The 27,284-nt window shown below is 42.2% G+C and overlaps 1 protein-coding gene and 1 long non-coding RNA gene across 2 annotated transcripts in view; one reads left to right on the forward strand and one right to left on the reverse strand.

Moving 5' to 3' along the window:
• LOC128351631 (uncharacterized) overlaps positions 1-2,217 on the forward strand; it is a 31,156-nt gene extending 28,939 nt beyond the window's left edge. Inside the window, exon 5 of the long non-coding RNA XR_008319921.1 lies at positions 958-2,217. This is a non-coding gene — a long non-coding RNA (uncharacterized LOC128351631). The remainder of the gene's footprint in view (positions 1-957) is intronic.
• Positions 1-27,284, reverse strand: part of TMEM26 (transmembrane protein 26) — a 44,804-nt gene that overhangs the window by 6,513 nt on the left and 11,007 nt on the right. Inside the window, exons 2-4 of the mRNA XM_053311337.1 lie at positions 23,841-23,919; positions 16,620-16,706; positions 938-1,158 (exon numbers count right to left, since the gene is read on the reverse strand). Coding sequence (XP_053167312.1) covers positions 938-1,158; positions 16,620-16,706; positions 23,841-23,919 — 387 coding nt within the window. The remainder of the gene's footprint in view (positions 1-937; positions 1,159-16,619; positions 16,707-23,840; positions 23,920-27,284) is intronic.

Consider the following 27,284-nt stretch of genomic DNA (forward strand, 5'->3'; position numbering starts at 1 on the left):
CACTCACTTCCAGGAAAGGGCACAGTTGGGGAACCAGCCAAAGCTGATAGAAAGCACTCCTGGCCACTGCCTCCACCTGAGCTATCAGAGAGAGGGTTGAGTCCAGAAGTACACCCAAACTGCGAACCTGTTCCTTCTGGGGGAGTGTAACCCCCTCCAGAACTAGCAGATCTATCCTATTTCTCAAACTCCAGCTTCCTACAATGAGCACCTCCATCTTGTTTGGATTCAATCTCAGTTTGTTATCCCTCATCCAGCCCATTACTGCCTCAAGGCAGGCAATTAGGGAAGTTATGCCATTGTCTGATGAAGCTGACATGGAGAAATAGATTTGGGTGTCATCTTTGCACTGATAACATCCTGCACCAAATCCCCTGATGATCTCTCCAAGCAGTTTCATGTAGATGTTAAAAAGCACTGGAGACAAGATGGCCAATAGTGAAGGCTCCCCCTATCAGTTAGGTAAATATATGTCCCTGATCTGGGTAAACATCCTCTACCTAAATGTAACTGTGATATCTTATAGACTTCACCAACTGCATTGAATGTTAACTTTGTACTATAATGCTGAAATCTGGTCAAGTACCATAATAAAGACATTGACTAAGACAAGATGGAGCCCCGAGGGACACCATACAAAAGCTCTCTCTTTGTAGAGCAGCAGTCTCAAAGTGACATCTTCTAAAATCTGCCAGAGAGGAATGAGTGGAACCACTGCATAGCAGTGCCCCTTACATTCAGTCTTCCCAGATGATCCAGAAGGATACCATGGTCAATGGTATCGAAAGCAACAGAGAGAGCCAAAAGTTGGGTAAATATGGTTCCTTCCCATTTATCCAGATGACCTGGGGGACAGCTAGAATTTTCAATTAAAATTATTTAAAGACTGGTGTGATTGAAGCTCCCTGAATAACTGGGGTACTACAATATTACCTACCTTACGTTCTCTATTTCCAGGGTCTCACTAGTGAATTCAAGTATATCTGCTGCGGTACCCACAAACATAAGAAGCAGCTGTGACAACTGGTCCCGGGTGATTTCACCGCCAATGGGAAGAAGCCATCTCCCAATGATAAGGAACAGTAGAAAGGTCTGGTGGAGACCTAGCATCCAGATTGGCTCACACACTGCAGAGAGTGTATTCAAAAGAACTAAGGCCTGTTGCAAAGAACAATAAAAATCAAGTATCAGTAAATGCAGGAACTGCAGGAAAATGGAAAAGCAAAGCTATAGGTGGCAGGTGAGATTGTTTCATAGCCTTTTAAACCCAATGGTCTGGGCTTGCCTAAACATTTCAGCACAAGCTCCTAAAAGAAAACATGATATTCTGCCAGTTGGGGCCAATTGACATGACTGCTCAGCGAATGACAGCTGTGGAGAACCAGGTCAGTCCATGTGGTGCTGGTCACATGAAGCCCAACATCATACGCTGAATGTAACTCTGCAGATCATATGTACATATGAAGTCACCGTATAGTGGACCTATTGGTTCATCTAGCCAGCACTGTTTGCTCCGATAAGCAATGGCTTTCCAAGATCTCAGGCTGGGGTCTTTCCCAGCCCCACTAACTGAGATTTCAGGAATAGGACCTGAGATTTACAGGTAATCTGCCATTAAGTCAAAGCCCAAGTTAGAGCCACGGGTGGCCATATCCAAATCTGGACATGCACCTGTAATGCAAAGTCCTTGAAGTCAGGGACTGGAGAGATGCAGCAGACAGAAAACCTACTGCTCTGTTGACCAAGCTAGGAAAAGAGTCCAGGCTCCAAGTATTTATATCAGGCCTGGCCAACCCACAGTTTCAAGATCCGATTTTGCCCTCTTCTGTACCTGAAGAGGCCCTGAGGACTGAGCACATACAGTGCCAGGTATCTTTCTACTTCAAGTGATGAGGCTTCTGGTTCAAGTTCAAGATAATTGGTTAGTCACTCTGGAAGCTTTTTAGCTGTTGTGTTTTTGAATGAATGAGTGAATGGTCTCTCCCCATCACTTGACTGCAACCACTCATATCAACTTTAAGCAACTGGAAATGGCAGAGACTGATTTTTAAATGAACAAAATATAAATAATCTTTATACACCAAGGAACATTCATAATATTGAAAAGATATTATGCAGGGTCTATCTAATATTTCTTCAGCCATATTTTGGAAGTAGATTCCCCCACTTTCTGAACTATTTTCCCCGTGATAAAGATTAAAAAATCTTTTTAACGTTTCCATTTTGCACCTATTATTCAACTTACAATTTTATGTGCAGTGTATATTGAAACCAATGGCTTTGTATCTTCTTCTTTTCATAGCAAATGCTTACAAATACATACACAGTAGGAAACAGATAACACTATCATTAGTAGCAATTTGAACTGAGCTTGGCATTGCTTTTTGCTCTGTGACTGCTGTACTTTTAAGATAATAAAGAATACAACTATCATCCTGACTGGTGTTCTCTAAGGCTAGGCTTTCCATGACACAGTTTCAGAAATGAAGTTTTAAGTCCACAGATCCTTGAAAGAAAAGCAAAATAGAATAGTTTCCTCTGCCAGAAGCCTTCAACTTTAATAATCCTGCAGCATGGCATGAATGGAAAGAGAGGTTTACTTGCTTTCTCCTGGCCACAAAGTCCTACAAGGAAGAAGGAATTGCTCAGATAATTACATAGCGTTATGCTCTGGGCAAAAAAGCTGACAACATTTGTACAGTAAGTCTTCTACACTGGTTGTGGAGGGCCATGAGAATGGCTATGAGACTCTCCCAACCAAATCTGATATGCACTTCATTCCAAAATGTAATGTGATTTATGAAACATCCTGCTTTCATCAAAGGCCTATTTTTTATCAAAGAAGCTTGAAGAAGCTGTTGAGTCCTTTGTAAGTGCCCTGTATGAACTGGCAGAACATTCTAAGTTTTGTGATTAAAAGGAGGACATCTTAAAAAGAGATTGGATTCTAGAAAAAGAGCTACCTGACTGAGAGAGTGAGGCGGACACATTCCTTCATAAAACCAGAGAGGGCCAAAATACTCAGGACATTATTTGCATTATCTAGTTTGGGGTTTACTTTTAATTTAAAGTAAAAACAGCAGCCATGTGAAGGAGTAGCTATGGCAGTCATTTTGAAAAGGCCAAATTTACCTCTTGGGTAAGTGTAAAAACAGCATAAAATAGAGTCCAGGATGGGGAAGGGCAGTCTGGTCATTTGAAACACACAGCACAACAAAAAGGCACAGTGCTTCGGTTTGCACACACAATGCATAGAAAGACCCACACTATTAGAGGCTTTTGCCCATCTAGCACCAGTGTCAGGCTTTGGGGTGCCTTGGGGCAAAGTCCTGAATTGGCCCCCCCCCATGGTATGTCTCCCCCACATATCCTGGTGTATTTCCTCCCAAGCTTAAGACTGAGGGAGGGGATTCAGCAAAAATGGGCCAGCAGCAGCTTTATTTATTTAGAAAATGTATATACTGATTAGGGATGTGCACAAAATGGATTTTGTGTCCCTTTTCAAGCTCAAAAGAAAACGCAAAACGGCCAAAATGTTCTGGCTGTTTCGTTCCAGTCGAGTTGACCATTCTGACGGAACCAACTCAAAACATTTTAAGTGTTTCAGCCATAGGGAACAATGGGGAACTCAAAACACCCCATTGTTCCCCATGGGTAGCTCCTAGGATCCTATGGGGGTTTGAGAAAAAGGTTACCAATTTGTTAAAAAATCACCCACTTGCCCATTTCTTTTGTGGGTTAGAAGGTGGGTAGCATCCATCATGCCCTACCATCCAACCCACTTTGGTGTCCCTAGGAGCTACTCATGGGAAACAATAGGGTGATTAAAGTTTCCCCATTGTTCCCTACGGCCAAAACACTCAAAATGTTTGAGTTGTTTCAGTGAAACAGCAGGCTTGGCTGCTGTTTTCGACAAAACATTTTGGCCATTTGCACTTCATTTTGAGCTTGAAACAGAACACAAAATTTGTTTTGTGCACATCCCTAACACATATTGTGTAGACCTAAAAAAACTTAATCGAGCCGTAATTACTGAAAAATGAATATTCCAGTGTTAGAGAATTTCCCCTTAAAATTGACCGGCACCAAACTATTCTCAAGATGCTTTAAAGAGTATCTGGCAAATCCCTTTAACAACCCAGTGAGTGACAAACTGACTACATTGACTACACACCTTTGGGGGCGGGGGGACCTTTCCCAATTCTGTCTTCTGCCTTCTACTACATATCACAATGCTTCCAAGATTTTTCAGAGAACAATGACCAAATTCCTCAGAATTGCAATGGAAGCCATTGTGTTATTGGATGAAATCTTAATATACAGTACCTCACATATAATGTGCAAAACACATACTTCTGTCCTGATCAGAAATAGCATCTTTAACTGACTCACATAGCCCAAAGGTTGTAAGCAGGGCCTTTTCAAGACTCTGAGAGGCCTGGGGGCAGAATGTTCATTTGAGCCCCCACTTTTCTCTGGCTGACATACTGGTGGAATGTAATATTTGCACAGTTGCTCAAGGGTGCTGTTATGCAAGCACAACCACTGCACAAACTGAGTTATGTGGCAGTGCAACCATTATACATAACAGTTGCATCATCACACCATTTTTGTGCTTGTACAACACACTTGTGCAACTGTTCAAACATTATATTCCACCACATGTGCAACATGGTATGTCAGACACTGCATCCTGTGTCAATGTAATAACCCCAAATACTGAAATAACTCTTAATTTGTGCCCCTGGTGGCACAGTGGTAAAACTGCCGCCCTGTAACCAGAAGGTTACAAGTTCGATCCTGACCAGGGGCTCAAGGTTGACTCAGCCTTCCATCCTTCCGAGGTCGGTAAAATGAGTACCCAGAATGTTGGGGGCAATATGCTAAATCATTGTAAACCGCTTAGAGAGCTCCGGCTATAGAGCGGTATATAAATGCAAGTGCTATTGCTATTGCTATTAATTTTAGGCTGATATTTTAACTGATTCATTTTAATGCCTTGAATGAAAAGTATCAATCTGATCATTTCAAATACCGATTGCCCCAACCCCCTCTATGTGCAGGGTCCAGGGCAACTGATCTCCCTTGTTCCCCCCTAAAAGGCTCTGGTTGTATGGAACAACAGAAAATCAGACAGAAGCAAATATGTTGCAGCAGTACCAAAACGAGGGTAAAAATATTCAAATACTGAAAAAGTGGGATAATGTAGGACATAGCAACATCCAGGTTTGATCTTGTTTGGGAAGGTATAATATGGGTGTCCTGACCTATATGTGCAATATTAACTGCTAATGAGGAGGTGTCTTGGACAAGAGGGGCAGCCCTCCTTAGTTAACAATGTGGTACCATGAAAAGCTTTCAAAAGGGAGAGTCTCTGCATGATAGTCCCATGGGAGGACATTTGGCAGTGGAAAAAGTTATTCAGAAAGTGTACACATCACATTTTGATTGGCTCGAAAAGGGATATCAAAAATTGCTGAAGATGCACAGCATGTGACTCAAGGAAAATAGCAGGAGTTACTCTCAAGGTCTTATGATGTCTTCCCAGGCAAAACAGCCACTGGAATGGATAGAAGTGCACATTTTGGGTTCTTTACCAATTGCTCTTTAGAATCATTATTTCATTTAAGTAATTACAGGAGGGTTCACATGAGCATCAAAATGAAGGCTGGAGACAGTAAACCCAGGGATTTCTACTCATGAGAACCTATGGGAATCCTGCCAATGAAGCCCACTCAAATGTGGGTAGCCTGATTTTCATAACAGGGTCTTTACCATGGTAGGATAGAAAGAGGAGCCATCCTACCTCAGTGTTTGCTCGTGTGTCAGCATTTCCCTTTTGCAGCAGCTCCCACCAGCCAGCTGCCATGTTTGTAAAGGAGAGCTGGGGCAACAGGGGCTGCTAGCTGCAAATATGCTGCTCTGCACAGTGCTCTCTGTGGTCAAATGACTTGCACAGGGCCTGCCTCCTGCCCCCCTCGTGGCCAATCAGAGGGCAGCTGCTGACATGATCGAGGTTTTCCTTTCTGGCAGTGTGATGCATGCCTGGAAATTTCTTCCGATGCTCAGAGGACCTTCTGTGTTTCAAGCTCATGGCTGTCATCATCATGTGTGTGTTGGGTTTGCAGAGCCAAACGGGGGCTCTTCACATCTATCAGGACTACGGTAGGAGCTTCCACCCACCCAGTCATCCCCAGGTGATCATGTGAAAGGCCTTACAGATTACTTTTCTAAATGGGCAGATGTTTACCCACTACCACAACAGGAAACTATCATCATTGCTTGAGTTTTAGTAGAGAATTTTATTTACCTGCATGCTCCTCCTTGCACTCTGTTTCTTGCAGCATCCATACAAATCAAGATATAAGTTTTGGATCTTCATTATTTTGAGAAATGTATGATCTTTTCAGATTATAGCCTATCATCCACAATCAGATGGGATGGGGAAGCATCACAACAGAACTCTAGGGAAAATGCTGGCTTCCTCTGTAAATGATTATCAGTAAGATTAAGATATAATACTGCCATATGAAATAATGGCTTATAGAAGTAGCATCCATTCCACCACAAGACTGACATCATATAAAGTTTTGTTTGACTGGAAACTCAGAGGTCATTCACACAATCAAAAACTGTGTCTACCTGGGTTTGGGAACTGTGTGTGCTCCCAATTTTCGCTTGTGCAGACAAAAGGTAAGAGGAAAACCTGGGTAGAAGTGATTGTGTGGAAGCGAAGTAGGAGAAAAGGTTACCCAGGTTTTTCTCCTACCTTCCTTCCACACAATCACTTCTACCCAGGTTTTCCTCCTACCTTGCCTACACACAACCAAAAATTGGGAGCATACAAAGCTCCCAAACCTGGGTCGAACACAGTTCTTGATGGTGTGAATGACCTCTCTGAGCCGGGACTCACAATCAGTGAGACCTGGTTTGGAAAGGTAAGCAGGGAGAGCGGGCTAAGCCCGCTCTCCCCGCAAACAAGCAGTGAGGGAGCCCTGGGTGGCTGGATCGGCCGCCCACACGACTGCCGGCTCTGTGACGGAGCTGGCAGGGGCTGGGGATTTTGGGGGTCGCATGGCCCCCGGAAGCTCCAGTATGCCCTGCACGAGCCTGCGAGCCCGGTGGTTTCCACGGTCAGGAGAAATCGGGCTAGGCTCCCCTAGCCTGATTTATCCTGATCGTGGGAACAGTCTGTCTACTCTTGGAGTTGTTAAATGATGAAGACACCCTTGATGGGTATTCCAATGTGTCTAAATATCTGGCTAAATATTTGGGAACTATGAAGGAAGCTGTTATCAGACATTAAATTCAGGCCAAATAGCATCAGAAGAACGGTCTGATTTTTAGGCAAGATCTCACTCCTACAAAATCAATCATATCAAAGAGGACAATGTTCCAAATCCAAACAGAACTACTAGGGCCTTTCCACATAATTAAAGTATTGTCTCCAGTCTGAGTGTAAACTGGAAGGGCAGATGCTCAGTCATTTATCATTCACCATTATCACTTGAAGCCTTGTTTGAAGCAATGTGCATAAATCAATTTTTTTAAAATTTGATTTGTGCCCAAATGGAATCATCCTGATTTGTTTTGTGTTTGAATCTGTCCCCTCGATTCACCCCAGATTTGATTTTGATTTTATTCTATTCAAATTTGGATAGATTCAGACTACTTATAAAGGTCCCAGCGGCACCAAATTTGGGTAGTGAGTAGGTCCCAATAGGTGCCACCTGCCATCCAATTTTCAAGGCAGTGGGGCACTTAGTTGACTTTTAATGATTATTTTTGTTTTTACTGATTGTGTATATTTCCATCATAGGAAATAATGGGGACTGGAAGTTGCCCTATCCTAACCCTAACATGGATCCCCATTTTTATTTTTTTTTATAAAGCTAAGCTCTAGTTCTTGTAGCAGTGGTGTTATTGAGCAAAATGTGTGGTCACTATTTTTCAAGTGTTTGGATTCTTTGGTGTATAACTTTTCCTCATAATGAATCCCTATGAGGATTCATTACATACCTTCATTTCCTCTTTTCATTTTGACTGTCATTGGACAGTGCTAACTGTCAACTGCCATGTGACAACTACACCCCACCTCCCAACCTGCAAGGCAGTGAGGTACTCTGTTTATTTTTTTTAGGAATATTGAAGTGTTTAGATTCTTTGGTGTCCAATAACTTTTCCTCATAATGAAGCTCTATGATGATTCATTATACACCTTAATTTCTTCTGTTCATTTTGACTGTCATTGGACAGTGCCAACTGTCAACTGCTATTTGTCAACTACACACACACCCATGCACATGCACGCACATGCACACACACACACACACACACACACACACACACACACACAAACACACACACATACTGGGGTACACCATTTATTTTTTAGGATTTTTTGAAGTGTTTAGATTCTTTGGTGTCTTCATTACACACCTTCATTTCTTCTCATTTTGACCCACAGCTTTGCAGGTGGGGGTGTGGAATTAGTGGCATCCCATGTGCCTACTACCCCCCAACCTGCAAGTCAATGGGTACTCAGTTTATATTTTAGGAATTTTTGAGGTGTTCAGACTCTTTGGTGTGTAATGAATCCTCATAGGGATTCATTATGAGGAAAGATTATTAGACACCAAAGAGTCTAAACATTTGAAAAAGTTCCTAGAACATAAACTGAGTAGTACCCCGCTGCCTTGTGGGTGGGATGGAGGGGGTGAAGCTGGCACATGGCAGTTGACAGTTGGCACTGTCCAAAGACAGTCAAAATGAATAGAACAAAGGTGTTTAATGAAACCTCATAGGGGTTCATTGAGGAAACTTATTGTACATCAAAGAATCCAAACACTTGGAAAATGCATGTTTTTTGACTAGGCACCAAAAAGTGACCATACATTTTGCTCCATAACTCCACTTCTACAAGGGCTAGAGCGTAGCTTTTTTTTTTTTTTTTAAAGAAAGCTGGGAATCCTGTGAAATTGATAGGAGGACTCCGAATCTCAAAGTGATTCAAATCGAATCTGGCACGATTAGATTTGGACACGAATCTAGCCAATGGACCACAGGGGTGATTTATTCTGTCTCCAAATCACCCGAATCAGCTAGATTTGGGTACAAATCCATTTGTACCCAAATGGATTCGTACATCCCTACTTGTTTGGGATTTGCAGGAGAAGAGTCTGAACTTGATTTCATCCTAGAAGCAACAGGCTGGTTAAAAAATAGTGGCTGACATCCTGACCAATGAGGCATATTTTGACATCCTGACCAATGAAGCATGTTTTGAGCCCCTGTGGGCAAGCAGCACTAGTCCCCACTTTACTCCTGGGATCTTCTAGCATGCACACTCTTACAGAAGAGGACTAAGAGTTCAGAGTGCTCCCTGTGTTCCAGAAATGTTCTGTAAGGCCAGAAACATGTCACTAAGGGTCAGCAACATGTTTACAATCTTAAAGAGCAGTTCCATAGCTCAGGGAGTGCTCTGAACTTCTAGCCCCCTTCTGCAACAGCATCCATGTTAGAGGACCCAGGGAGTAACATGGGGGCTCGTGCTGCATGTCTGTGAGGAATCAAAATGTGTGTTTCAGTCGTCAGGATGTCAGCCAGTATATTTTGATGTTGTGTGTTCCCACCAAAGCTGCAGGAAGAAAGCAAGCTCACAGGGCTATAAAATAAATGCTAATGTTGTTCGAATGGCCATGGTTCTGATCATGAAGATGTGATGGCTCAGGCAACACAAACTGGGAGCAAGACTGGAGTTCTGGGCAAAGTATCACCGTTTTCAGAATCATCAACTCTTAATGCTGTGAGAGTTGCACCTGAAGCAAGTTTACCTATCTGAGGTAAAGAAGGCCTCTTAAGGCATAGAAGGCTTCCTCCATAGCTTACAGATTTTTGTACAGACAATGGAAGAATTCAGGAATGGATTCCCGCTGAAGTGGTGACCAGCAAGATGTGCACTCAGGATAAAGGGTAGGTTGCTGTGTAGGTCTGGTTACCATGGAGACCAGGGAATGCTGAGATAGAGATCAACCAGAGAGGATGAGAGGTGAGATGAAGGAGTAAAATGATAGTTGGAGGGAAAGAGAGAGAGGGGATATCAGGTTGAAGACCAGAGAAATCTCTAAAGGGAAGAACTGAGAAGATACAGACAAGAAGGAAAAGGAAAGGAAAGGAAAGGAAAGGAAAGGAAAAAAGCTTGATTTGAAAGAAAATTAGGTCATTCACACAATCAAAAACTGTGTTCTACCCAGGTTTGGGAGCTGTGTGTGCTCCCGATTTTCAGTTGTGTGGAAGCAAGGTTAGAGGAAAACCTGGGCAGCAAACCGTACAACAAAGTAGTAGGACAAGCTACCCAGATTTTCCTCCTACCTTGTTTCCACACAATCACTTCTAACCAGGTTTTCTTCCTACCTTGCTCCCACACAATCAAAAACTGGGAGCACACACAGCTCCCAAACCGGGGTGGTACACAATTTTTGATTGTGTGAATGGCATCAATAAGTCTTAGTCTGCAGAGTCTGGAGAGCAGGCAAGGAACAGCTCAAGTTGAAGCAAAGGACAGTTGCACTCAGTGCCTGACATTTGTGGGGAAGGCTGTGTCAACAACTCTCAAGATTTCTGCTCAACACACTCTCTGTGTGTGCGAGTGCACATGTACACACAGGCATATATGTAGTAGTGTGAGAATGTGGAGAAAGAAGAGTTATTCAGGTCTTGTGTATGGGAGGGGGGAAGGAGTTGTTAAGCATATTGTCTGGGATAATTTAAACATCCTGTTTGCACAGGCTCTTTGATTAACGAGTGTTTGCTTACACAGTTTCTGATTTAGTTATTGCTTTCTGGTGCATTCTACATGGTTAGGATTTGAATATCTTCTACAAAGGGAACAATATTACAGTAGCATTGTATTGATTTTTTAAATTGATTGATGCATTTCATAATAAGCTCTTTAGCCACCTCAAAATCTGTGAAAATGAGGGATATAATTTCCCATAATAATATATTTCTAGGGGCAAATCATCACAGATCATGGGCCAAAGCCATGGCCGGAGAAAGCAAATGCCATCAGAGAGCTGAAAGCACCAAGGAACATAGTAGAGCTGAAACACTTTTTGGAAATGGTGAACTACCTCAGGTGATACTGGCAAGATCTCTTAACTACACAACTATTAAATCTGTTGCTGAAGTCGAACACATCCTGGTTCCAAGGACCAGATCAGGAGCCTGCTTTTACAAGGATAAATAAAATTTCAAATGCTTCAGTATTAAAACTTTCATGTTATGCATGCTCCCGCTTCCTCTCCAGTGAGAAGTTCAAGGAGTAACACTACTTGGGTTTGGTTTCTTTGGAGAAGAGAACACTGGAGATTTATAGCATTTTAGTAACAATGCCACCTTCACCAAACTCTAAGGTGGCTTTCCCTATTTCAAATGTTTCAGAGAGATCTCTGCACCCAAATACCAGTTAATTCACATAAAGAAATATCTACTGACCATTAAGGAACTTTCATATTATTTTTTTCAGATCTTAGACTCTGACCAGGCATAACTTTAAGGCAAACTGGTAACAATATAAGAACATAAAAACAGTCCTGCTGGATCAGGTCCAAGGCACATTTAGTCCAGCATCCTGTTTCACACAGTGGCCCACCAGTTGCCTCTGTAGAGCCCACAGGCAAGAGGTATGTGCAACAGCAGAGTGTGACTGCTGGAGGCCCATGTGCTGCGGTGGTGGCGGCCCTGCTCACCCTGCCCCCCGCATCTGACGGCACATGCAGGGGCATGGTCTGGCTCCTGAACGGAGCTGCAAGGCTCCGTTCGGCAGCAGATGGAGTCTAGCTCCTGAAGGGGCCGTGTGGTCCCTTCGGGAACTAAATGAAGGCTGATGCTGCGTCCACGTGGCCCCTTCAGGAGCTACTTGGTGCTGCATTCGCAACGCAGCCAGGAACAGCTCTTCCCTGCCTTAAAAGGGAATGCAGCGGCCATTTAACTCTCCAACGGGGGCCGCACGGCCCCTGCTCGGGAGCTAAACCAGCACCCCCGCATCTGACATCAGGTACAGGGGGCGTGTTGGGGCTGTGAGGCGCAGCCCCTGATTGGGCATGGCCCGGGTTCTTTAAACCCATTGGCCCAATGGTGGCTCTGCCCCTGGGTATGTGCATGCCCTCTCTCCTGCTGGTGCTCCCCAACAACTGGAATTGAGAGGTATTGTGCCTGAGGCTGGAGGTGGCCCACAGCCACGAGACTAATAGCCATTGATAAACCTGTCCTCCATGAATTTGTCTAAGCCTCCTTTAAAGCCATCCAAGCTGGTGGCCTTCACCATATCCCATGGCAAAGAATTCCAGAGATTAATTATGTGCTGAGTGAAAAAGTACTTCCTCTTGTCGTTCCTAAATTTCCTGAACTTCAGTTTCATGGGATGACTCCTGGTTCTAGTGTTGTGTGTGAGAGAGAAACATTTCTCTCTGTCCACTCTCCCCACTCCATACATAATGGTATACACCTCGGTCATGTCTCCCCTTAGTCGCCTCTTTCCCAAGGTAGAGCGCCCCAGATGCTGTAGCCTAGCCTTATAAGGAAAGTGCTCCAGCCCCCTGATCACCTTGGTTGCCCTCTTCTGCACCTTTTCTAGGTCTACAATATCCTTCTTAAGATATGGTGACCAAAGCTGTATGCAGTACTCCAGATATAGTCTAACCATAGATCTGTATGGGGGATTATAATTTTAGCTTTTTATTTTCAATCCCCTTCCTAATGACTCCTAGCATGGAATTAGCCTTTTTCACAGCTGTCATGCACTCAGTCGACACTTTCAATGAGCTGTCCACCATGACCCCAAGATCTCTCTCCTGGTCAGTCATCGACAGCTCAGACCCCATCAGTGTATATCTGAAGTTGGTGTTTTTTATGCCCCAATATGTATCACTTTACACTTGCTTACATAGAACCGCATTTGCCACTTTGTTGCCCACTACCCCAGTTTGGAGAGATCTTTTTTTCAGCTCTGCAAATCTGTTTTGGATCTCACTACATCTTCAAATTTGGCCACTTCACTGCTTACCCCAGCTTCTGGATTATTTATGAACAGGTTAAAGAGCACTGGTCCCAGTACCGATCCCTGGGGGACCCCACTTCCTACTTCCCTCCATTGTGAAAACTGTCCATTTATTCCTACTCTCTGTTTTCTGTCCTTCAACCTGTTACCAATCCACACATCAACCTGTCACCTTATCTATGACTGCTAAGTTTATTCAAGAGCCTTTGGTGGGGGACTTTGTCAAAAGCTTTTTGGAAGTCCAAGTATACTATGTCAACAAGAGCCAGCGTGGTATAGCGGTTAGAGTGTTGGACTAGGACCGGGGAGACCTGAGTTCAAATCCCCATTCAACCATGAGACTTGCTGGGTGACTCTGGGCCAGTCACTTCTCTCTCAGCCTAACCTACTTCACAGGGTTGTTGTGAAAGAGAAACTTAAGCATGTAGTACACCGCTCTGGGCTCCTTGGAGGAAGAGCGGGATATAAAATGTAAATGTAAATAACAACAACAACTGGATCATCTTTATCCACATGCCTGTTGACACTCTCAAAGAACTCTAAAAGGTTAGTGAGGCAAGACTTGCCCTTGCAGAAGCCATGCTGCTTCTCCTTCTGCAAGGCCTTTTCTTCCATATGTTTAACAATTTTGTCCTTAAGTATGCTTTCCATCAATTTACCCTGCTTCAAAGTTAAGTTGACTGGCCTGTAATTTCCTGGATCCCCCCTGGATCCCTTTTTGAAAATCAGAGTTACATTGGCTTCTTTTCATTCCTCTGGTACAGAGCCTGATTGTAGGGACACATTACATATTTTTGCTAGGAGATCAGCAATTTCACATTTGAGTTCTTTCAGAACTCTTCGGTGGATGCCATCTGGCCCTGGAGATTTAATTAGTTGATATACTGGTGACACAATACGCATGATGGATCTACACCGAATTCTGCTCTCCAGACCTTTTTGTTGCATAACTTAAAAGGAAAAAAAATTTAAAAACTGCAAGTAAAGAACAAATGTTTTGACGTACAGATGTCAACTTCAGTGTTCCATGTCTTACTGTTTAAAAATCCACACTCTTATATCCCAAACATGCCCTAAATTTAATCAGGCACCTGGTTAGCACATGAAGACAGAGGGAAGGAGGGGAAAGGCAGAAACGGATGACTCACAGCAGAAAAGAGGGGAGGGTGTGAACTAAATTACTGCTTACCCTTTAATAGCCTATGTATTTTAAAATTTCTTTCAGTTCTTCCTTACCATTGACTTCAGGCTGTAACTTGTCTAAAAACATTGCTTGGTGTACGTCGTTCAGACTCTAAGATGTTTACTTTAAGAGGCATTGTTTTTCCATTGTGTTTATATTTCATATAAACCGACGATGGCCTTTCCCTGTTTACGTATTTGGCATCTGCTAGATGGCGTCAAAATCAACTTGATGGCACACTTTACCTTTTTAGATGTTCTTTAACATTTGAGGTCAATGGTAAGGAAGAACTGAAAGAAATCTTAAAATAGTGTGGTTTTAAATAAGTCCCGTGCTTTCTGGAGTGATTTGACCCTCCTGACTTTCCCTTTCAACTTCCTTTTTACCAGTCCCCTCACTTTTGAGAAGTTTCCTCTTCTGAAATCCAATGCATCTGTGTTGGACTTCCTTGACAATTCTCCACTTGCATATATGCTGAATTGGATCACACTATGGACACTGCTACCCAATGCTTCTGCATCTCTGTCATCTCACACCAGGTCCTGGGTACCACTCAGGATTAAGTCCAAGGTCGCCATCCCTCTGGTTGACTAACTATTCTAATGCACAGTCATTTAGCATGTCTAGAAATTTGGCCTCTCTTTCATTACCTGAATGTGGATGTACTCACTCTTTGTGTAGGTAGTTGAAGTCACCCATTATTACTGTCCTGTCTCTCTTTGATGCCTCTCTGATTTGTATCTAACAAAATGATGCAAACAATATGATGCAAAGAAGCCTACAACTGCGAATGCTAATGCAAGCAGTTACAGACTTACTCTTCTCAACTACAACTGCATGAATCAGAATGGATGCCAGCAGTATTTTGTTCTAGAACTCTTTCTTACAAACCATAAGCCTTCCTTAACAGAAAAAGGTTTTGATTAAGCATTAAAAAAATGCTAGCAACTTCTGTTGCAGAGGTTCAATCCACTAGCCAAGTATCTTTCATAGAAAAAAGTAATGACAGGTACCTTGTCATGAAGCCTCACAATTCAGAGGATGTAAAGGCTTATGTTGATGCAGTGTAAACTTCCACACCAACATCCAAGGATAAGGCTTCATTTGATCCAAACAGCTAACCAAAAGGATACAGAAGATAAGATAAAGATAAGAAGTTCTGGGCCTCAGTACCTTAACAATGCCAAAGAAATAACTAGAAAGTACTTTGCTGAATGTAGACAACTGAGTGACCTGGATAACCAAAGGGAATTGGGCTGTCATGCCATGATGTGGAAAGAAATCCAATAATATACCCACCAAAGACATAAAAGACGAACAAAATGCCATGAGTGTGCCAAGCAGACTGTATAGTGAATGGTATGGTATTCAGAATGACACAAAGGCAAAATCTTTTCCTGACATTACCCCCAAAGACAGACCAACATAGCAAAAAGAACTCACTAACAGATCCTTTTCTGTCAGATCTTAGAAGGCGTTATCAGCTGATCCATGTGAATTTCAAGATTGAGACATGACTTTAATGACTTTAAAGACATGACTTTAACTGTGTCATTTGACCCTGCATTTCTTCTTCTTCTTTTTGTAAATAAATAATATACACAAGGGTGTGTGAATCAGATTAGAACCACAGCAGGAGGTAATGGAGCTTTAACCCTTTGCTCCCCTGTGAACCCAGCCCTATCCATTTGCAGCACAGCATCCCTCCAGCGGCTGTTGCTGGTGTCTATCATATGTGTCTGTGTGTGTTTAGATTTTGAGCCCTTTGGGTACAGGGAGCCATTTAATTTATTCATTTGTTTGATTGTTTATATCTATGTAAACCACTTTGGGAACTTCTGTTGAAAAGCGTTATATAAATATTTATTGTATTCGTATTCATCGTAACCCCTGTGCACACTAATTCCCTTGACAAAAGGCTTCTATTGGCCCCAATGGAAGCTTTTCCCTTCAAATGAAATGGCACACACGGTAAGCAGTCTGGAACATAACCACAACAGGGGTGAAATGTTAGCCCCCTCACTTCCCACCATTGTTCTGACCTATTTCACACACTCCCATGTGTGCTGTATACCATACACACAAAAAAGTGGGGGTGGGTACAGGGTCAAATGAAGTATATAAGGTGATATTTAGTTTGATCCTGAAGCTACTTATATCTTGCGGTGGACTATTTTTCTAGATATGTATCTGATATCACTTGGCACAGCGTCGTCGTCGTCCAGCTGAGGAACACTGGTTTGTTGGCATTTCAGAACAGCTCATGACTGACAACAGAACACAACTCTCAGCAGCATTAAAATTATTTCAGATAAATGTATTCTTTTAAGGATGAAGTGGAATAGTAAATTTTATGGAACAAAACAAAACCTTCACCTTCTCTGGTATGAGACTGTCAATGGACTCATGTCCATTTCTTTCACTCATATTCTGCTCAAGCTGTTCAGATTCATTGCGGCAAAACTGCAATAAATAAATAAATAAAACACACAATTTAGCATTAAAATCCGTTAAAATAAACCATAATGCCAATGCACTTAATTTAAGTGGATCACATAAAGGCCTTGATATATATATAGCTCTAGTTTCTCTGGAAACTATAAACTTTGGAGTGTTCAAAGCTTCACTTTCTAGTTTCTAGTTGCATGGACTTCCAAAAAACAATGAGGTATCTGCCCAAAGGGATTTGGGGGCATGCTCATTGAGCATACTTAATCCCTGAATATCACAAAGCTCTCATACATGGCCAGCCTACACTTTTCACTACTGGCCAGCCTACACTTTTCACTACTGGTCCACAGTAGATGTGAAGAATAATAGTTTGTGCACTTACAACAGAGCCACTAGCCCTACTCACACATTATGTTCAGTGGATGTACAGTGCAGCCTTATTCACATGTTATGTTCAATGTCTTTCCTTGATAGGGGCTGCTAATACAAGTGGCTTGGGAGCTGGCCATGTAGCGGTTTCATGGCGGCACTGATGATGTTGCAGATAATGCCTTGAGAACTAGGACTAGGACTGTGTGAATGAATTGGGACATATAATGAAAAAGACAAAATGGTAGGAACAACAATGAAGGATGTGCAAGAGGGAGTGTGGGCCTCTTTGAATCTTACTTTTGTGGTGTGGAAACTGTTGTTTCATGGTACTTATTTGCACTGCTCAGGTAACATGAGAAGCCCCAAGTCATGTCACAGAACTCACACTATAGTTTTCGCCCATGCCAGTTGCTCCCACTTTTCAAATGGAGAACGCTGGGGTTGGAGGAGCCCCAACATAGGCTCTTCCCAAAAAGCTTCTCATGTTACCAATGAGTGTAGGAAGATGCCATACTGCAGCAGCTTACATGGCACAAAAGATACTGAGAGAAAGGGCCCTCTGAATCTCTTCAGACCCAAAAGGCAAAAATGTTTGTTTAGTCCATAAATTGTGAAGACTGTGAAGATGTACGTAGATAGGAAATCCTTCAAAAACAGGACAGCAATCCCTCCATGCCTAAAAGTTGTGTGCATAAAAACTGTGTTTGACCCTTGCTGAATATTAATGATTTGCCTAGAGGAGCCTGTAAAAACTGAAAGTGGAAAACTGGATGAGACTTTTCAGCCTATCTTCCGAACAATCTTACAGCATATAATTTCAGGCTAATAAAAATAACTCAAGTATTTTGACTGAGTTGTAAGTAACAGAAGATTCTGTTCCTCTTGTGTTTTCCCCCAGAGAAAACCAGATGGTCTGCAATACAGCTCATTTCTCTCTCACCCTTTCAATGTTTGCATGTGATATACTTAAGAAATTAGATAGATGTCGAAAGCTAAGAGACTAAGCTGAACCAGGAAGTCTCCAGGTCTACTTTCATCTCTGCCATGGATTCTCTATGTAATCTTTGGCAAGCCACTCTCTCTCAGCTTCAGCTCCCCTTCTGCAATAATGGGATGAGAGTACTGGCCTACTGTACCTTACAAGGCTGTTGTAAGGATTACTGAGATAATGTAAGTGAAGTGGTCTGAAAACAACAAAATGCTATATATGTACTACTTGCACTGCTAAAATGCCCATCATATTCTAAAAAGAACCAGTTTGGTTTTCAACCAACTATGCCAGGAGTTGACACCAACTTGAGGGCACACTTTACCTTTTCTCTTAGGTCGAGGCTATTCCCACGAGCAGCAAAAATCGGGCTAGGAGAACCTAGCCCAGTTTTTGCTGCTTGTGTAAACCACCGGGCTCGCAGGAGAGCCCGGTGGCTTACAGGCAGCTAGCCCGCTTAGGCAGCCCGCCCCTTAAACCAAGTTTGCAGAGCGAGTGCTCTGCAAACCCGGTTTTTAAAATCGTGAGTAGCCACGGCAAGGCTGCACGCCATGGCTACTCACAAGTAGACCCCTGACCGGGAGGCTGAAAATCAGCCTCCCGGCTCGGGGGTCTCTCAAGCATGCCCTATGTGCTCGCGCAAGGCATGCTGGAGCTTCCGGGGGCCACGCGGCCCCCGAACTCCCCAGCCCCGGCCGGCTCCATGACGGAGCCGGAAGTTGTATGGGTGGTCACTGCGGCCGCCCAGAGCAGACTGTCTGCTCGTCTGCAGGGCTAAGCCCACTCTCCCCGCAAACCCCCTAGAGGCTCTTCACACTAATTGTGTGAAGAGCCTTGTCTGCTTCTCAAAACACTTTTCTCTACACAGGTTTTATTTGAAAAGGGATGCAAGTGTAGAGTGAACGCCTTGGGGAGCCAAGCTGTTTTCTGATCAGGGGCTTGTGAAAATTCTTGGTTGTTTTTGGATTGGAACAAACATTTCACAGAACAAACAGAACAAACAAACAAACAAACAAACAAAACAAACATTCCACAGAAAAATGCATTTGCACAATGCACAGGGGGACTGTACCAGCTCAACCCTTGTTTTGACTATGCACATTGGACATGACATCCAATGGCACCTACTCACACAGCCCCTCTCCAACTAAAGTTAGTCATAACTTAGTCCTATTTGAAAACAATGGAAGTTCAGTTAGTCATCATCAATAGTTTTCTCCATGGATTTCAATGGGACTTAGTCATAACTAACTTTAGCTAGATCAGGGCCATAGAGACTGATGAGTGGGTAAGGAGTGTGTGATATCAGTCAGACAAGGTCCATCAGTGCATCCGTACATCCAATATGCTTAGGGGAGCTGAGCCCTAGGGTAAGGCAGATGGGTATGATCCTTCTGCTCCATCTCATCTGCATAAATGTGCTTTCATGTGCATATGAATGCAAAGTATAACTTCTAAGCAACATATAACTTCTAAGCAGACATGAATCTGCCGATCAGTTTCAGAAGTATGTAGTTGTTTTATTCATGTGTTAGTGAACAAAACTATTCAATTTCTCTCTTGAGCCTAGATTTAATTTAAAAGTCAGATGCTTGAAGACATTTCTTGGCAAGAAGCCTTGTCTCCTTCTTGTAATCTCAAAATATTTGCGATGGTTAAAATGTTCAAAATGTTGAATGTTTTTCCTTCCTCTTTGCCTTAATTATTTAGAACAGCAGTGTGGAAACTAGAATTTTAACGGGCAAGGTAATGGGTAATTTCAATTTCAATGTATTTTCCTATGAAGGAAGAAATTATAGTATATAATCTCTAATTGTAAATCATAGTGATATGCATATCAGCTTTGTAGTTGGAAGGTGTCTCCAGTTCCCTGGGATGGAAAAACTACATTTTTATAGATGTAGGAAAAGATGAATTGATTGCAGCTGTAGTCATTTAACTGCTGAGGATTGTTCAAATAAACATTACTGTAGTTAAATGAATTCTCTATGAACAGAAACAAACCAATCCTAGCAGTCTTAGATGTCTTGCAATATGTTTTATTATGCTCAATTTTTAGTTTGCATCCCTCTGTGTATATTGTGTTACCAAAGTGCATGTTACAAAAGTGCAATGCAAAAGATTAATTGTACTTATTATACAATTAATCTGTATAAGATTAATTATACAGATTATGGAGTAACTATATATTAATATAAATTATATTATTGAAATAAGATGCTTATTAATCAGTGTATGTTCACACAAACACACACACATACATACAGCAAAAGCTATGCTACAGATTTATTCATTCATGAGGTTATAAAGATGTGGCCTTTCTCTCTATTATTCATATTTTTAATTTTTTAAATATGACAGCTAAATGTTTAAACACACCATAAATTAATTTTGCATGAAGAATGAAATATCTTAAACCTACAATTCTTACAAGAATAAACTGCATCTTTCTCCCACATCTGCAAAAGCATGTGAAAAACTAAATTCTTGTCCATGATTTTTCCAGAACCAAATAAATGCATGCCATTTTACTCAGAAAGAGTACGTATTTATTTTAACTTCTCTGAGTTTAATAAGGCATCATTTTTTCCATAACTGTGATATCCCACACTTTGACTAGTCAGTTTATAACTTCTGGCACTGTTGGTTCTTTCCAGAGTCTGGATATATTTTAGCTGCCAATAACAAGTATTATACAAAATCCGGGTCTTCCTTTCCAATATGTGGCACTTTATAGCCAGTTTTGGCCCCTTGCTTGCACACACATTGAGAAATCTTTGTAGAGAAAGCTATAATGGAAAGTATCTAGGAATATTTGTCATTCAATATTGCAGTGTTGTGTCAAGTGAAGGGATAATCTTCTTAAGGCTTGTGAATAAGCTCCCTTTCTTGCTTTCCAAATATGTTCCTCAGCAGGCACTAATGTGGCTAAGATGCTTGCTAAATTGCCATTGATGACTGGTGACTGCTAAATACTAGAAACAATCCACCTGCATGGGTGGAGGCTAGAGGGAAAGAGTTTGGCCACTGGAATATATCCAGTGAAGGAGACAGCAGTCTGTGTTTGGGGGGCTGGTTGGGAGAAGCAAGGATGGTCAGTTCCTCCTGGGAGGCTGATACTGTATCAAGTTTGATACTACCTGTCTGAAACTCTACATTCTCCCCCATGTTCAACTTTTGTATTCGTAAACTAACAGATATCACACAAATGCAATAGATCCATTACTCCCTCCTTACAAAAGAAACTGAATCTGTAGCAACAACTATGATATATATAGTGGTATATAGTTAGACTGCTGAACCAGAGACCTGGGGTTCAAATCACTTGCCTTTTAGCCTAAACTACCTCACAAAGATGTTGTGAAGATAAAATACGAGGGGCAGAACATCATCCTGAGCTGTCTGGAGGAAAGGTTGGTTTATAAATATAGTGAATAAATAATATAATTTCTGACTTGATGAGGAAAGTGGGAGGCTGCGCTACAAAGCCTATTGCAGAAACCCTAATGCATGATTGGGGGCTGGGGATTTTAAAAAACCCAGTCACATAGTGCTCTGATCTGGATCAGGACCACATCTGGGGGAGAGGACTTTATCCTTTGCCTGCAAGATGGATTCAGTCTGGATGGGACCTGCTCCCTGCACTGCTACTATTTGCCCCAGGAGGGAAGCTCCCATTAGTCTCTGGATGGGGCCCACAGTGGGGACCAAGAGTTAAAGTCATTCCTCTCCTCATTGCAGTTCTGATCTGGGTTGAGACCCTGTATGGCTGCTATATACCCTTAAACACACACATACACTATGGGCTGATTCTCACAATCAAACTGCTGCAGAACGTCAGGGGGAAGAAGAGTGTGTGCTTTCAATACTCAATCATCTGGGTGGTGAAAATGCTGGACGGAGGGTTGGGAAGTGATTGTATGTGAGGTGCAATCATAGTTGGTCAGCGTGAGAAGCCAACTTCCTCCATCCCAGATCAAATCTAAAATCACCAATGTCAGCTGCCTGTGCCGACCAACTACAGTTAAATCCTTGTACACAATCACTTTCTAGGTCCCTGCCTGACATTTCCATCACCCAGACAACTAAGTACCGGGGCGGTGCCCCCCCCAGCCAACATTCGGTGGCACTTTGATCACGAGAACCAGCCCAGTATACAATAGGCATATCATCTTGCTTGACCCTTATTTCAAACGATGTCCCACTGAACCTATTGGCACTTATTTCCAAGTCAGTATACTTAGGATAGCACTGAAAACACAGAAGTAAAGCTCTTCACACTTACTACAGGTCCCAGAGGAGAGTGTTCTGTACAGTGGCATGAACATAGCATTCAGTCATACTTGACATATTTTCCTGTTTGTGTGACCTCTGTATATTGGACCTCTGTATATCGGTTTGTGTGACCTCTGTGTAATGCCACACAATTATGTACTGTGATTTGACTGTGGCATCAAACGTAAAGCGTAAATGAGCCATGACAATGAGCAAGGGAAATGACATTAATTTAATCATAATTGGTCATGTGCAATAAAAGAGGAAAAGGAGAAATGCAAATGAAACACAAATTGCCATTTTTAATGGTACTCTAACAAGCAGTGGTGTATGAAAATCTCTCACTGAAGTCTGGCAAGCTACAGAAAAATGGATTATGGTCTCCATGACATGGTACAACTTATGCACTAATGTCTTTCTGGTTGGTAACCCTTTTGAATTAATTTCCCAAGGAACAGGCAGCTTACTCTTGCAACCAGGTGACTAGTGTGGTTCAGTCTAAATACTGTGCATATCACTGGGAAGAGAATAGAAATGCTCTACAGTGAACCCCGTTATCTACAGGGGTTCCGCTCTGGATAACAGAACCGTGGATAACAGGGCATTAAAGCAAATGGGATGTGGGAGGGTTAGGTTCCTGGAGGCTGGAAAATGAGCCAAAAATGGGAGGGGGCATGAAAAAACAGAGGGAAAGTGCCCTACTGTGCTCCGTGGGTCTCCAGCTGTCCAGAAAAGTGTCTCCAAGTCCCATATTCCCCATTTTTCTGTGAAAAATCACAGGAATTTTTTTGTTTTAAATACATGAGCCACAAAATAGCTCATCATCACAAAATGGCAGCCAGAAATGACCTCCAAGGTAATTTCTGGCCACCTAGGAATGGCAGATATGTGGGTTTTAACTCTTTTGTGTCCGCAGATAATAAAGTTGGGTGTCAATTAGGCACCCACAGATATGCGGAACCACGAATAGCGGTATCATGTATAGCAAGATCCACTTGTACATATTTCTGCCATCAAATACTTTTATAACTCAATTGCATCATGAATGATGGGGAAGGAGGGGGCTACAGTCCAACATCTGAGGACCCAAGGTTGGAAACTATAATCAAAGTTTGTATAATAAAACAACTAAACAAATTAAAATTTGGTGAATCAAATGATGCACTAAGGTGAATTCTGCAACCTGTATAAAATGCATATTGAGCATATGTGCATCCTTTCTTATTTTGCATAATTCTGCAATTTTACTATTTTATAAGCTCTATTTGCACAATTTATTCTGGGTTTCTTAAAGTAACATCAGTAAATATATGAGTGGTGTCTTGATGCCAGTGGTAATAAATCCAAATAGTACCCACCTCACAAGTTAAAAAAATAATAATATTCATTAAATAACTGACAATTTGTTGCTCTTTAAAGGTGGCCAAAAGTCCAGCTCATTTTATGTACTGTTAGCACAAGACCTGCCTACATCTACCCATATCCATCACGTATGGGGGTGGGGGGAGTACCTGAATCCCTGGGTGAAGCTCCAGAAGCCACAACGAAGGTACTGTGCTAATCAGATATAGAAATATTGCTGGTGAAAACCTGGGAAGGAATGAAGAGAAACTGGATTTACCACACTTTCAGAAAGATCCACTGCCCATCTATTTTCTGCGTCAAAACACTGAAGAAATGAATTGAATCAATATTATGTAATGCCTTATAGAAAACAAAGGAACAATTTCTGTTTTGACCTATGCACTTGAATCTTCCCCCCCCACCCCGCCCCCACTAGTCACTAAATGTATCATTATGCTATATACAGGTGAAACTCAGAAAATTAGAATATCGTGCAAAAGTCCATTAATTTCAGTAATGCAAATTAAAAGGTGAAACTGATATATGAGACAGACGCATTACATGCAAAGCGAGATAAGTCAAGCCTTAATTTGTTATAATTGTGATGATCATGGCGTACAGCTCATGAAAACCCCAAATCCACAATCTCAGAAAATTAGAATATTACATGGAACCAAGAAGACAAGGATTGAAGAATAGAACAATATCGGACCTCTGAAAAGTATACAGTGTACTTTGCTTGATTGGCCAGCAAACTCGCCTGACCTGACCCCATAGAGAATCTATGGGGCATTGCCAAGAGAAGGATGAGAGACATGAGACCAAACAATGCAGAATTGCTGAAGGCCGCTAATGAAGCATCCTGGTCTTCCATAATACCTCATCAGTGCCACAGGCTGATAACATCCATGCCACACCGCATTGAGGCAGTAATTGCTGCAAAAGGGGCCCAAACCAAGTACTGAATACATATGCATGCTTATACTTTTCAGAGGTCCGATATTGTTCTATTCTACAATCCTTGTCTTCTTGGTTCCATGTAATATTCTAATTTTCTGAGATTGTGGATTTGGGGTTTTCATGAGCTGTACACCATGATCATCACAATTATAACAAATTAAGGCTTGACTTATCTCGCTTTGCATGTAATGCGTCTGTCTCATATATCAGTTTCACCTTTTAATTTGCATTACTGAAATTAATGGACTTTTGCACGATATTCTAATTTTCTGAGTTTCACCTGTACTTGATTTTGTTTAAACACAGTTTATTGTGAACATCCAAGGCTTCTTAAGCCTGGTCTGTACCCACAGCAGAATGTGGTAGTAGTGGACTGCAGTGGTAGAATGGGCGGGTTACATCAATTCAGACTACAAGTGGAGGATAGATACCATATTTGAGTACTCTTCCATGGTTTCTTTATTAAAAAAAACTTTCTAAACAGAAAGCGAGCACTCCCTGGACAAATTTTGCATCCTTTCCTTTCCCAGCTAGGCTAATGACTGAATTTCAGAGAGATGTTTGTTGTGGGGGAGCAATCAGAAATACTGCCGCCCCACTCAAAGCCAACCTGTCCACGAAGTAGACTGGAACAATTGCTTCAGGTGGTGGTAGCCTGGCAGGGACTGCCACCTTTATTTGTCTCTGCCATTGTTGCCTCTCCCTTTCCCTCACTCTCTGGATTTAAAACATTAGAACAGAACAGAACAGAAGAGTGGAGGAGAGGTGTGGTGGGCTAGAGAGGGTCCCCTGGGAGCTGGCTCTAGCCTACCTCGCCTCTCCTCCACCCTTGCTCTTCTGCTCTGTTCCCTCTTCCTTTTTAAATCCAGAGAAGGCAGAAGATGAGAAAAACTGTGGTAGTATTGGATAAGAGGGGGCAGTATTTGATGCTGCAAGGCACCACATGCTACATGAATGGTGGCCCTTCTCCTCCGACTTGAAATGCAAGCTATTCCTAGGCCAGCTCTGTCGCTGGGCCACTGCCCCACCCCTACCCCACCGCCACTTGCAGTCTGAAATAGTGCCGTTAGTTTTACCACCTCATAATTTTACTGTGTCGTTTCTTGCAGAAGACTCAGAAAACACTAGGCAAGAGTGTAGCAATAGGAATAATAATAACAAAGAAAGGCTCAGCTCCCTCCAGACTGAAACAACTTATGATAATGTCACCTACTGCTTAAACTACAGAATAATAATAATATCTCTACACCCCACTGCATATGTAGATCTAGCTTCTTTTTAGACATTTGTGTTGCCATTTTCTGTGAAGGAAGGTGGATTATGTATGACAAACCTTTGGAAATACACCGAGAAAGCTACTTCCTGAGGAAAGTATGAATTAAGACAAAACATCCTCCTGGATGTTTTGCCAATCTGGTATCTCAAAATTTGGTATCCTGAGAACTGAATCTTTTAGATTGTTTGTTTGTTTGTTTCTTAAATCAAGCTTCTAGCTCTTTTGGTTTCAGCTTGGAAACACATGGGGTGGTGGTAGAATATTCCTGTGTCCCAGGAGCTTAATGTTCCATATACCATTCCCATATGAAACTTTTCACCCATTATGGTTTATAGGAGAAGCCTTTCTTTGGGTTCTGCCCGCCCAATAAATACAATTTGGAGGAGGGTTTTCATTTTTTGTCATGGCAGCTCACTTATGGAATTAACTCCATTAGGAGGTCCAGCTGAGTGGAAAAAAGGCCTATCAACATGGAGAGGTCTATCAACGGCTACTGGTTGGAGGGCTATAGGCCACCTCCAGCCTCAAAGGCAGGATGCCTCTGAGTAGCAGTTGCAGGGGAGTAACAGCAGGAGGGAGGGCATACCCTCAACTCCTGCCTGTAGGCTTCCACGTAGCATCTGGTGGGCCACTGTGTGAAAAAGGATGCAGGACCAGATGGGCCTTGGGCCTGATCCAGCAGGGCATTCTTATGTTCTTATGAGTGGGATCTGACATTCATTCTGGATGTTATTCAGGTATGAATTTATTTATTATTTATTTTATTTTTATCTACTTGATTTGTATACCGCCCTTCCAAAAGGGCTCAGGGCGGTTTACAATTAAAACAAACCACTAAAATAGTAAAAAGCTAAAACAAATTAAAAAAACAACATAACAACAATTTTAAAACATTTTAAAATAACAATGAAACAATTACAGTGGTTAAACCCCCACAAAAAAATTTATGGTGTAATCTTTCACATGGATGTGGTTTGATTTTGGTTTGATTTGTTTTAGTGCAATTTTTAGCTGGTTGTTTGTGGTACTGGTTTATATTATCTATGCTTTTGCATAGTTGGTTTATATTTACTATGTGAACTGCTTTGAGTCTTTAGAAGGAAAACACACACAAATGAATATCCCCTATCCCCCTAGGTCATCTAACCACAGTCCCTATGTCATGGCTTTCCTCCCTTCCCCATGTTCCTTGTCCTCTGCCACAGTTTCCCATCTTCAACTGGGCAAATTAATCACATCCTCGCAACTTTGGGCTGGGCGAGCATCGAAGGAGATGGGCATCCCGGGCAGGGCAAGAAGGGTAAACAAACAGCACACCTGTGGCTTGTTTTTCACCCCCCCCCCCACACACACTTCACCACCACTGCTATGGTAA

The sequence above is a fragment of the Hemicordylus capensis genome, chromosome 3, assembly GCF_027244095.1.
Source record: "Hemicordylus capensis ecotype Gifberg chromosome 3, rHemCap1.1.pri, whole genome shotgun sequence".
In the NCBI taxonomy this organism is placed as follows: Eukaryota; Metazoa; Chordata; class Lepidosauria; order Squamata; family Cordylidae; genus Hemicordylus; species Hemicordylus capensis.